The 13909-nt window shown below is 35.8% G+C and overlaps 1 protein-coding gene across 2 annotated transcripts in view; it reads right to left on the bottom strand.

The window, feature by feature from the left end:
* Positions 1-6828: 6828 nt before the first annotated feature.
* ZNF423 (zinc finger protein 423) overlaps positions 6829-13909 on the bottom strand; it is a 170592-nt gene continuing 163511 nt past the window's right edge. For both annotated transcript variants that reach the window (XM_072422942.1, XM_072422943.1), the window contains one exon: positions 6829-7474. In XM_072422942.1, the coding sequence (XP_072279043.1) occupies positions 7445-7474 (30 nt within the window). In that variant the 3' untranslated portion in view covers positions 6829-7444. The remainder of the gene's footprint in view (positions 7475-13909) is intronic.

The raw sequence follows: 13909 nt of genomic DNA, 5'->3' as shown, positions 1-13909 counted from the left end.
ATGGGTACTTTGTGTATCCACTTTGCTATCCAAATAGCAAACTCACCATTTTTAAATTAACACATATAGACCATTGGTGTTCATGATAGCAAAGCTTTTGTAAGACCATTTCGATATTCTCATATTCTTCTTGAAGTTTTGTTGAATGACCAATTGGAATTGATGCATAGCAGTTGCCATTATGCAGTAAAACAGATTTCAAACTTTGAGTGGAACTGTCTATGAAAAGCCGCCAGTCTTCTGCTTGGTATTCTGGTACTCCCATATGGGCTATTAGTCCAGGGATGTTACAACAGTACACAAAGTCTCCATCTTCACTGAAATATGGTAGGAGTGTCACCTCTCTTGTCCTATAAACTGTTAATTTAACTTCCGGTGTCAGACCGTTCTTTTCTTTTACCTGGACGCTAAAAGTTCACATGTGTGTTTTGACAGATTAACAGGTCACGTAATAAATCATTGAGCTCCTCTTAGGAGAACTGCTGGTTTGATGAAACACTTCCTTCATATTCACTTTCAACTCCAAACCCTGTATATCCTCCATGTCGGATACAGGAATATCAGGGAGTGTACTGAACACTGGTATGGGAACATCAGCACCATGCGACAGGTTGTCTTGCTGATTCCAAATCAGGATACTCCCACTTGTTTTTCTTGTATTGATTGAAACCTTTTACATTCACAGCACAAAAATAACAATTATGATGATTTTTGGGCTCTCGCCATACCATTGGTACACCAAATTTCAAACATTTCAATTTTCCATTTTTCCACTGACGTAGACACTCTACACAAGTTTTGCATACCACATGGGGAGCGCGATAGTTATCTTGGTCCCCCAGTTTAATACCAAAATAAGCAAGATATGCTTGTTTCACAAATTCTGTAATGTTTCTTCTCTGTTTTTGCTGAGAATGTTCACCACAAATGTAGCAAAATACACTAGGGTCATTTAAACAACTTCATATTAGTCACATTTAAGTCACATCCTGTAAAAAAAGAAAACGTATGAATAAAAAGAAGGCAAATGAAAGTTTCATGCAAATAATGCTACATTTAATATATAAAATGCAAAATATTGGTGTAAATAAAGATTGATAATAATATGCTGTGCTAACATTTGTTGTTGGTAAAATCGTCTATTCCAATTCCCGTATCACAAGATCTAGAGCCAATTCAATGAAACTAATATATATACTGTATACTGTGTATACTTTTTTCTCTTTAAGCTCTACCCATAGCTGCTGCTTTTGCTTTCAAACTTGTTAGACATCTACAAGTACAGTCTAAGCAAGTAATCACTGGGGAGAGGAGACTGAGCTAATATTGTCTGCAAAAAAATTGATGACATCATGTCTGATATGTTCTTCTCAGGCCTAACATATACTAAAGTTAAGGACTTGTATTTTAATAATAAAAGGTACTTTTTTTTAAAATAGAACAGCTCCTGTATGTTTTGAAATGTCAGAAATTAATTGAACAGCAACAGAACAAATGATAGACTGTAACAGATCTCCTTAGACATAAAGATATCTGTGTACATTTCATACAAATACTTCCTTTGACTTCAATGTGCAGATTGCAGAACCACTGGGGAGAATCTTTAAAAAGTGACAAAGATGCATTTAAGGTTCTCATTGAAGATCGTATCAATGTGGAAATGTAGTTTGTACTTTCTTTTCAGCTATTAAATTGTGTTGCCAAGTTATAATACATTACATCACTACAGGTTTGAATGTGCAGTGTGTCTCATATCCGAATGATAAAAGTTCCTTTAATTATATAGGTGGTGACAGATCTTCCGTGGCATAAAGCTACCTGTGTACAATTCATACAAATACCATTTGACCTTTATATGCAGCCTGCAGAGAATGGCTTACTGGAAATTTCAAAAACTTAAAACAGTTGCAAAGGCACATTTGGGACCCTTTCTGAAGAAGACATCAATGAGGGAAATTTAGCTGGTTCATTTTTATGGTAATAGATTGTATTTCTATGTATGAAACAGTAACTGACTCCTAGTTTAAAGGGGGCACGTACCTCTTTACCCTAAAGTAATGGCCCTTTTAATTATACGGGTGGTAATAGATCTTACCAGGCATTGAACTGCCTGTACAGGTTTCAGACAAGCACTCTCTTAGGAGACAATGTCCTACTGGACAAGTTTTCAGGAACAGAAAAGTGACTAAGGTGTATTGGAGATGTTCTCTGAAAGTATCAACATGGGAAATGTAGTTATTTCTTTCCTTTCTGATGATGAATTGTATTGTTGATGATCTGGGACAAAGAATATAGGATATGGTAACAATTTAGCAATCTCATGCTTTAAAACATATAGAACATATAAAACATGCTTCCCCAGAATTGTTACTCTATACCTTTTAAAGAGTATTTGTTCATTTTTAAACAGAATGGTGCAGCCTTAACCTTTGCCAACAAAGACCTTTTATGCTTTTTAAATTAATTTAAAAGTGACTTCCAGTTGAGATAACATTTGTAAAACTACAAAAAGGTTTGGCATATAAAATGTATATTAGGTATTTTTTATTGTATCCATGGTTATACCAACAATTAAAAATGGATGAGATGTAGAAACCTCCCTCAATGTTTTTTATTTATTTATGTTTTATTCTCCTGGTAATCATGGTATGATCCCCTGTAGACAAAAGAGAATTGTATAAGTCAATCTTTAAACTACAAAAGCAATAATTAGTAGAATTTGCTCCGATAAATTAATCTTATATAATATTCAACAACATGTTTGCTCTTTTTATAATCGGGTGAATTTACACAAGGCAATATTAGACAACCGTCAAACATCACTTTTACAGTAAAATGTCTTACCAGCTTTTATCCCAGTTCTCAAATTTGGTCACCGGAGCTCTCCATAGTGCTGAAACTGATTAAACGTCTTCATCTTTTTTTAGCTTCAGCAGAAGGTGTATATTTATAAACAACACTCATAATAGTTCAGTTCAAGAAGTGTTTAATTATTTATTCTGTGTGAATTGAGATGGGCAAATGTACTTGAAAGGTATAAAAAGACTTGGGCAAATGTACAGAGAAGTGCACTACATGCAACATGTTAGTTCTGTGTAAATGCCTATTTCCATCCTTTGTCTAGTTCCTAAAAATGTATAAAATCAAACACAGGTGCTGCTACTCCTGATGCTACTGGTATTGCCTGTGGGGGTCATCAATTATCAGGGCAGGAATTGTGTACTAGAGATATACAGGGAGGGGAGACATCAATTGACCAAGCTACTGATAAAACAGTCACTGAAGTACAAGTTGGTGGAAACCAGCTCCTTTAAACAATTTATGGAATGTGGCTTGCCCAGTTGAAATGTAACAACCTGTCTGTCTGTGTGTTCACTTATATGAAATGTTCAATGTGTAGCAAGAGCCACAAAAGGGCAGATACCTGGAGCACTGACACTACAAGCCCTTCTGTTGGGTGAATTGCCAATCTGGTTGCTGACAAAGGGGACCAACTTTGTAGCTGCGCTGTTCATGTGCAGTCACTCATGCTCCCAGCTTTGCACATGAACTAAATAAGGTGGTGAACAAATTTTTGGAGAGCTACCCTGACTTACAAGATGCCTTGGCAATACACCTACTTTATTAGATCTTGCACTGCAAATCATGCGCTTGTTGCCTTGCAGAGAGAAAATGGTCTTCCGTTCCACAAAATGACTTGATTTCAGCACTACATATGATGGACTACCATCATACCATCATACATATGATGGACTACCATCATATGCAAAGAAAAGTGGTAACTGACTTTTTGATACCCCACAGCACAAAGACAGGGATTTGGGGTTTCTCTGAACTTATAAGGAACACATGTCATTTGTTGAAGCCTATGGAGAAGGCAACTAAAATTGTCAGCAGTAGAAACAGAAGTATCAGTTATGTCATCCACTCATTTCCATGTTAGAAGCCAAGCTGAATTTGATGCAGCATGGAGAACAGGAGTAAGAGTCTTTTTTTTTCCATACCCATGAAGGTGTTGGTGGGGAGCTCGAGGTAGAATAGGTTAAATAAAGAGGATGAAGAGGAAGAGCAGGAAGAAGTACAGGAAAAGTAATTGTCCGGTATGACACTAAAAGGTGACACAGGTTATCAATCTAGAAGACATTTATGGGGTCACAGAGAAGATGAATATCTTGTCGGTAGATGAAGGATAACATTGTCAGGGAGAGCAGATTCAGGATCCACCTTGACAAACATAGAAAGCTGTGTACTTGCTTGTGTTTGCCATGACAATTGTAATGTTAATAAACAGAGCGAAGCCTATTGGATAGCCACACTGCTATGGCAGCAAATTTGGGGAATCTTTCAAGCCTTCTAAAAGGGCGACACAACTGCCACTTTATGAACCCACACTGTGCAGCTCAGGACAGCCTAAGGTGCAAACCAGTGCTCCGTTTCAACAACAAGCAATTCTCTATTCCCCACTGCAGCACTCAGGACCTGTATGCTGGGACAGTAACTGAGAAATCCATGAATTCATTGTCAGCTTCGGCATTGTTAAAAAAAGCTCAGAAACATTATTTTATATATTCCTCTCAATACAGGGTTCTTCAAATCTCTGGTGACTAGCAGTAACTAAAATTTTTAACTGTAAATTTATTTTATTCATAATTGTATTCATATTTATCAGTACTTGCTATATATGATCAAATCATTGCTGGATGTTTGGAAGTGTTGCTATAGAGATATTGTATTCTGTTTGAGCCTGTTTATCTGCATATGCTGAATCAGTGAGAACTGATAATGGTAATGTGGTGAATCTATTGAATATAAGACAATTAGAAAAATTAGCCTAAACTTTGTCAGCCTAAACCAATTTATTACGTTACCTTGGTGCCATGCAACACTTTCTAAATTTTGGTCTCAGAACCTTATGAACTTCAGAGCTTAAAGAACAGACATGTCCCACGTCATTCTGGAATTCACCTTCGTCCCGGTGTGAAGGAAGCGCCAGGCTTCGCCATCTTCTCGGCCCTTTTTCTTTCTGCCTGTGTGAGATCATTTTTTTTCCTTCCCCCATTGAAGAAAAAGCTCTTTCTGCACATACCCGAGATTAGGCATGCCACAGGAGCCTCCTGGGATGAATGACGTATGTATCCCAGGGGGCTCCGAGCTCCCCTTCTGTTTTTAGAAGGGGAGGGGCTTTATCTGTTTTTTTACAGGGGTTTTAACCCCCCCTAAAAAAAGAAGGTATTTTTTACCCTTTATAAAAGCGTTCTCTAGCCTTTTATGTAATGTAGTCACTTTTTTAAATTTACTTTTTTATTTTTTTTCTGAATAATATTGCCAACATTAAAATAAAGGTCTTTAAGTCATACCAAATAACATTTTTCTATATTTCAGACACATCAGTGATCTTCCAGGATAACACCAGTTGAGGAGTTCCCAGCTTCTACTCTGTATTATCCCCTTTGTAAGGATGCACTTCCTGTTTTGGAGATTTTGTCTCACTTTTTATCCTGAATCTGAAAAGTAAAGAGTTGCTCTATATATTCGTTTACAAGGAGGTGCAGTAAAGCAAAGTCACTGGGTAAAAGCAGGCAAAATAGCCTAAATGTTGCTCCAATGTGATTAGCTTTGTAATAATACATTTAAATTACTCAAGGGTAACCCACAAAAAATGTGTAAAAATGTAATAAAATGGCGGCTGAATTAGTTTTCCTTTTTAAACTTTTATCCTTTTATTTTACCTGGTAATCCTTCCAGTAACATATTTAGAGTGACAATACACAATCATTGGGCCTGATTTATTAAAGCTCTCCAAGGCTGGAGAGGATACACTTTCATCAGTGAACCTGGGTGATCCATTTCAGGTTTGCTGGATCACCCAGTTTCACTGATAAAAGTGTATCAGCCTTGAAGAGCTTTATTAAATCAGACCCAATATATTGCATATAAAAAGGTCAATATTGTCAACCTAGGGTAGTACTACAGAACATCTCTTCATAATATAGGATGAGTCCTGTAGTTCATAAACATGGACTAGGCTGGGCTGATAGGAATGCCTTTTTCAACAGATATATTTTATATATTTTAGTATATTTACCAGACCAAAAGGGAGCAAATAAAAATCAGTGGAGCTCTGATGCCAACAAGCAAGCATCGAGTGAGCATTAATTCCTATTCAAAAGCAGTACAATTGTAAGGAGGCAGCAAAACATTAGGTAGACCGAACACCATATTATATATATTGGGGCCATAAAAGGTAAGTGTACTAAATTGATACCAATTTGACACAAAAAGAAAGAAAATACAAAACACAAAAAAACAGGAATTAGATATTGTCAGAAGAGACATGTAACTTTTTCTTTTTTTGCCAAAAAAACATTTTCCCTAACTCCTGGTGGGTTTTTGTTCTTTGTTTCACTGCATGACACATGCCCAATGTAATGTAGAGCCTGGCTTAATTTTTGGTCCTGCTGAGAATGGACCTAGAAGCCAGAGACTATGTTACTCCTGCGAGGGCAGATGCGTTACGATATCTGTGGCTGCCCAATGGCTGAAGATGATTGCAGTGGACCAGAAAAAGTCTGCAATAAAGATGATGTGTATGCCAGTAAAGTATGTGTATGCCATTAGAATGTGTTCTGTACATACATGCCCACCATGAAAAAAGTTCACCTACACCAATAAGTTTATTTTCATTTTAACAAAAATGACATGTTAATATCAGCAACAGAATGAGATGTAAAAGAATGTACAAGTGTACAGGATGTATATATACCAAGGGGTACAAATGGATAGGCAAAAGCTTGAACTAGTGAATGTGAAAACGGTTTAAGACAAGACTGTTTTAAACATAATTTCCTTTATTGAACTGTACTTTAGTCATTGCAAATCAGATAAAGTCACATTTAAACAGTAGATCCAGTTGCTGATTATATTCATTAGACTGTCCTCTGTGAACTGACAAATCCAATCAAAGCATTAGTTCTCCTTTTTAAGTAAAAAATAAAAAAAAAATAAAAAAAAATCATAAAATGGAATAGACAGCTGCCAATCCATCACATCACAAAAACACACAAGTAAAAAAAAAGCAAGTAAATAATGCAAAATGAAAAACAAAAAAATAACACTTCAAGCTCTGAACTATCAATATAATACAATAAGCAACAAAAGACAACATCATTGGAACTGATTATTCTAACACTATAAATTCAGTCAGAAGCTCTAAAGAACACTAGTAAGAAGCAGGACAATAAAATACTGAGCATGAAATACTTTTAATCTCTCCCATTAATATTCATTTCCAGCTGCTTATAATAGCAGCGCCTCATGGCCAAATCATTAGAGTTTTACATCTGGGTTGCAAATGACACTTTGATTGGATGTAATGTTCAAATGGTTTATCCCACTGTGCCTCCGTCAAGTCTTCTGCGGAGAGGAGTCCTGTAGTGCCACCGGCTCACTGTGTGTGCTGGCTCAACGTGTGGTTCTGAAAAGACGAAGAAAGGAGAAATGCATGAGGGGAGCAATAATAGAAAGTGTGCCCATACCCTCCTACTCAGTACCGTTTATGAAGAGCGCTACATAAAAGCCTCTCATTTATTGCAAAAAAAAAAAATTGAAAAGAAAGGACACAAATGAAGGAAAAAACCCTCACAAGGAATGGCTGCCAATATGACACAGACTTCTTTGTACTGATGCTGACATGAACACAGATCAGATTTTTTTTCTTCCCTCTTAGCAGACTAGTTCTGCCACCAGGATTTCAATCTACACGGAGAGGAAGAGAAAAATAAGTAGCAACAGGAAGAGGAGAAAGTCTACCCTGGGGGATATTTTTTTTTTCTGGCCGTTGCAATGAAAAAAAAAACCTCCATCACCTTCAGGCCTTTTACCGTATTGTATGCTTTGTTCTGTACAAACTGAGGACAGCTTCTTTGCCAAGAGAAAAGAAATTGGCAGAGATGTGTGTTTATAACCCTAGAAATGCCTGAGCAGATCCAGCTGAATTCCAAACAGCTCGATGGCAACACATGCTCATTTTGGCAATAACCTTTTCAGTGCCAGAGTCACCAACCAAGCAGAGATGGCAGGGAAGCCAAATACTGGTTGAGGCAGCAATGCAGGTATATATCGTAACACATTGCAGTAAAGTAACCAATACAACCAGACTTCAATTTAAATTGGTAATTTTTTCAGTTCTTTGCCTTCATAACAGTCTGAACTAATGTAGTCACCCATAGAAACCAAAAACTAGGTTTTAGCAGCATGACCACAATAAAAGTCGATACTCAATATTTGTTGCATATCGTTGCTGAATATTAAAATGATTAAATATGTAATATATATATATATATATATATATATATATATATATATATATATATATATATATATATATAAATATAAATATTTCTGCTCCTTTAAAAAGGGTCCTAAATCTTCATGATGCCAAGTGTTTATGTTAATTTTCCTAGGGAAGAAAAAAACATCTGAATGGTTGCTGTAGGAATAGAGCTGCCAAATGGTCATCAGTGAAATAGGGGAAAACAGCAGCATAAACTATCCAGTAACAAAATTTTAATATCTGGAGTTCTGCAAGTTTAAAAAAACACATTTTATAGGTCCTGGGTTATTTTGTATAATAAATACGCACAAGGTGCTGTAAAGTCTAGTGGCCAATCAGATCATGGTTAACTTAGATCAGCAAAGAATGTCATTTGATGAACCATTTAGGACTACAGTGTTTTGCACATCACTGCAAGGCTGCTGCATTTGACATAGCTGAACCTCACACAATGGCATTTAAATGCTTTAAATTTTGCCTAAATTTGCCAAATTATAGATGTAATTTGGGCATTCAAAACCAATTATAAACTCCAAATACTCTCACGACACACTGGTGGATTATACCCCCAATTGTCTCCACATTATGGAGACGCCTGTGATGTTGCAAGTCTCATTGGAAAATTGCAGAAATTCTAAAATCCTGGAAATATAATGTGCTTTTGTGTGCTGTTGATACAGAATCAACAATAACACCTTTAAATCGACAAGACCAACACTTGTAAATATATGAGTTAGGAGGAATATTTTGCAAACTAATATGTTTGCAATATGCAAGAGAAAAAGCTGGTGTGGCTATCTTGCCCGCACAAGAGGCAGTATGTAAGAATGTAAAATATATATTTCATGTGACCCCCTAATTAAACAGAAGGTACCTGCAGCAAACTTTTTATGTCAACAAATATTTAGTAGATACTTATACATATGTGGTTCGTATTTAAAATTAAATGTTCATGTCAGGTTCACTTTAAGAATTTTACACTTCTCTGCATACATAAATTATGTTCTGTCTGCCCAAAAGCTGATAAATGACACTCCATCACCATAATGGCATGTCTGTAATGAAAATTGTCTTGAGGAAATAGTTAACTAATGAACCTTCCATTCAGAGGGCTCGGTCTCATGGGGTGCAATGACCCCATTTAGGCAAACTACTACTTTCTAATATGGGCTTCATCCACATGGTGGCGAGCCAAGGAGCTTTCTCCACATTTACTACTGAAATAATGGCTAAGCAGTACGATATGGCTAAAAATGCTGAGCAGAAGCAGTCTGTAAAGTGGACAGATCCAATATCATACTATACCATTATAGGTAGTATTTTTATTGTAAAGATATTATTATTTTTACACAGAAACAAAGAAAATATTTAGCTATAATATTATATATATTTATTTTATTATTCTATATTTTATTAAATATTATTTTTTCAACTGATGTGAATGTGCATGCCTGTACAACAAACTTTCTTTAGAATAATCATTTTGCGGCAGGACTGTCCTTGTCTGTAAGTAGTTTTAATGTGCAAATTCATTTCCAGACAGTGTGGGGATGAAAGAAAACCCCTTTCACTTTTTTATTTTAAGCACTGAAAATGGATGTAATGGGAAATGTCCAACATGGGCAAAAAGCAATATAAATTTGATGCACTTTTTTAAAGATGTTTATCTTGCAGTCAGCTTACTATAGACTGGTATGAACATAGTATTTATTCCATATATATATATATATATACATATATACTGTTCAGTTAAGCTACCCCTTGTCCTCCAGCACCCAGAGTGTGGAACATGTTAGGATGACAGCATTGAACAATGTATACTGTGCTATATGAACTCGAATGTCTGCGCTGTCATCTGTTCGTCGTCCTCAGTGGTAAAAATTGTTCTTTTTTTTCCATGTGTTTTGTTTCCGTACAGGTCTGTTTGTCAGTAGATGATTGTACATGACAAACAAGACAAGCAGCTACTGCAGGCATTGTACATGTGCACCCATAGGCTCTGAAAATCTATACTGCATGGGATAATGAAAACTTGCTTCTCTGCCAAAAGTCATTTCCAGGAGATCCTAAAAAGATTTGATTTATTACATATTCTAGTAATACACTTTAAGTTCAATTACTTTGCACTTTTTCAAAAACCATGCAAAGCAGGCAGATGGAACCTGATCTATTACGTCTCCTCTCACACTAGCTACAGGCCACACACAATTCCTTAGGGAATTATGGGAATTTTACGGTTAGGGAATTATGGGAATTTTAAAAGACCTCAGACATAATTTTACATAGCAAACCACCTTTCATGCCAGTCAGGTAATCACTAAATTTAAATACTGATTGGCCTTTGCATGTACATGCACTGGGTTTTGCAACTATGGGTATTAAAAATTGTGCTTTTGTGGGGAAGATACTTTGATAATTGTGCTGATTATCCAATCTGAAAGTTCTTTACAGATATCACATATCAGTCATACATGTACAATGCCTTTTCAGTCTCAATTTTGACGTGTTTCGCAGAATCTCCTTCTTAAGGAATTGCAAGACTGATTTCAAAGTTGAAATGAGAAATTTAATCCATTAAAAAACAATCCAATCATTCTGCTGCTTCTCTCACCAAGTCACAGCCCTGGACAGACGAATTAAGGGCTGTATACAAGTACACTATTCACCTGGTTCAATCATGCCACCATGTGGCACCACCATATAGCAGGTGAATTATTTGATTGTTTATGAAAAGTCATTGTACATATATGACTAATATTTGATAAGCAACTTTCTCTGTTTTAATATTTGAATAAATTATAGTTTGATGAAATATATGAAACATGTGATTGAATCAAAAAGGTTGCCAAAAAGCCTCTTTTGTAAGGATTATGTAGATCTATATATAAAAGACTATTCTAACGTAAACCTTATTAATGTGTGTTAAATCTACATGGGGCTAATATATCTGCTCATGAAAGGTTCTGCAGTGCTGCACAATGTTTCACCTTACTAGTCCTATCAATAAACCACATCTAGGTATACATAGCTATGCAGACCCACTAAAAACAATGCCGTCCTCCTGCATTTGATATTTTATTGAACAGTCATGAAGCAAGAAGGCTAAATGATTGCAATGAATTACAGAACTCCAATAGGGTTGACCTATTATTTTAGACCTAAACCTAAAGTATCAATGTTTAAGGAGTTACTGTATTTAGTGTGACCTGAGGAGTCTTATAGCTTAAGAATGTCACAGTTTCCTACTGAATTGATGATTTCCTAGGCTGAATTTTCATTTGCCCATAAAATTGCTGCCATCTTTGTATGTAAATGAGAATGTGGGACAAATTTAGGGTAGGGCAAAATGGGCAATTGCCCCCGGCTTTTCCAGGGCCCTAACTGGCAGAAAGGCAGGGTTGCAGGGAGTTGCAAAGTCGTGCATATGGGGTCGCTACTTTATATTTGCCCCATTTTGTCTAAATCCACCCCTGGTGACAAGTATTGAAATAGATTTTGATAAACATTACCATTTTATAACCACTCCAATAGAATAGAGATGACAATGAAAAGGGATACTATGGAGTCCATCATCAATCATCTTGTATCATCTGTGTATGAATAATTAATATGTCAGACATAATTTGCCTAGTTTAGTGACCATTACTGTTACCCCATGTTAGCAGTCTTGAAATTGTTCCCCAAATTGTGCCAGGAACTTTTACCATCCTCCCTATTGGAATTTTGTGCATTTGTCCTCATTTTCAGCTTCACAAATATCACTCCCAACATAAACTTATAAGTGTCTCCGCAACAGATAATTAGGCTCTTGATTCTCTGCAGTGCACATCCTCTCTGAAGATTTGGCCTATTGTTTTAATGGCCTCATCTTTTTTGAAAGTTATGTACAGAAGCATCATGTCTATCATGTTTTTATTAAGTGAAACCCCCTGTGTTGGCTTTTGGTTTTTGTTGTCCGTACACACAAAAATGACCTTATGTTGACAATGATATGTAAATACAAAAATATTGATCCCCTTTACAGGTCCTGATTTTACCATGAGCCTGATATATATTAACAATATAACAAATGCCAGGCATGTTTAGTTGAGCATGCCTTGTTTCTGTATTGTTTTAGAGAGCAGAGTTCCCATTGAGTACTTCATTATCAGATTTAGAACCACATGCCATTCTGTTATTGACCTGCCTAGCACAATCAATGCAGCAGCCACACAGATTTCAGATGCTGCCTTTAACATGCAGGCTGTGTTTCCCCCATCTAGTGTTGATTGTACATTATCTTTTAAATGACATCAACTAAATGAGTATGGATTAGTCTTGCATAACTAGTCTTTGCTAAAAGTGCAGGTAACATATTTGCTTTCATTCCTTACTTATTGCTTGGCAGGTCAGCCAAATGTGCATTACTGCCAAATATCCTAATTTATATGACATTCTGTTCCCCTGTCTGCATTGAATGGCTTCTTAATTCATGCTGTATGGTATGATACTGCTTTATGTATGGAATTCAAACAGTTCCCCTCATAGGAAGGTACAGTGAGGAATCATATGTTTTAATTAGTTAATTCTGTGTTTACCTGTTTAAAATAACTTTATGTGACTAAAATGCTTTATTTTGCACTTTTAAATTATTATTCATTATTTCATAGACTGTATTATTTCCTAATAAATCCTGTGTTTATATTACAAGTGAAATTGAAATTTAAATTGAAGTTCAATGGGCCTGATTTATTAAAGCTCTCCAAGACTGGAGGGGATAATGTTTGATCAGTGAAGCTGAGTGATCTAGTAAACCTGGAATAGATCTGGTCCAGGACTGAAAACATTTACTAACAAATAGATAATTACTTTTAAGAAATCCATTTCAGGTTTTCTGGATCACCTAGCTTCATCAATGAAAGTGTATCCTCTCCAGTCTTGGAGAGCTTTAATAAATCAGGCCCAATGCAAGAAAACATGGTTGTCACAGTAAGCCAATCTACAGTCTAAAAGAAGTAGTAAAATTACAGTTTTATTAAGGCAGCAGATATCTTCTTAATAGCACAATAATTACAGGGTCCTATGGCTTTACAATTTCTGTGGGAAAGGATGAGCCTATTACAAAGACCTGCAAATTTAAAATAAAAAAAACTGCAGTTTCCTTCCATATATCTAGGAATATAAATGTTACATAATGTCTTGGCTGAAATCAAAGGTCAAAGAACACTATTCATTGTATCCATTAATGCTGCTATACCATGCATTAAGTATGCAATAGAACATTTGACTATCCAATATAAATGTTTTCATATTGGAGGGCCCCCACCAATACCATTAAAAAATGCATCAAAATAGCAATATTTTATTCAGAATCAAAATAATCTACCAATATGACTAAAAAATGTGAAGCAGAAGAAAATTACCTCTGGAGCCAGCATTGTTATGAATAGTTCTGAATTACTGGAAGTTGCAGTTAAATATTGTGAATATATATATAAATGAATACTAACTAATTAAAGCACCATATCCATATATCTGCAGCCTACTATATACTTTTTTATACATTTTATTGGCTGTCCCAAAAAGGCAAACCTTAAC

Source organism: Pyxicephalus adspersus, chromosome 9 (assembly GCF_032062135.1).
Source record: "Pyxicephalus adspersus chromosome 9, UCB_Pads_2.0, whole genome shotgun sequence".
Classification (NCBI taxonomy): domain Eukaryota; kingdom Metazoa; phylum Chordata; class Amphibia; order Anura; family Pyxicephalidae; genus Pyxicephalus; species Pyxicephalus adspersus.
The sequence above is the reverse complement of the archived record's forward strand: the minus strand, read 5'-3'. Positions and strand labels throughout refer to the sequence as shown.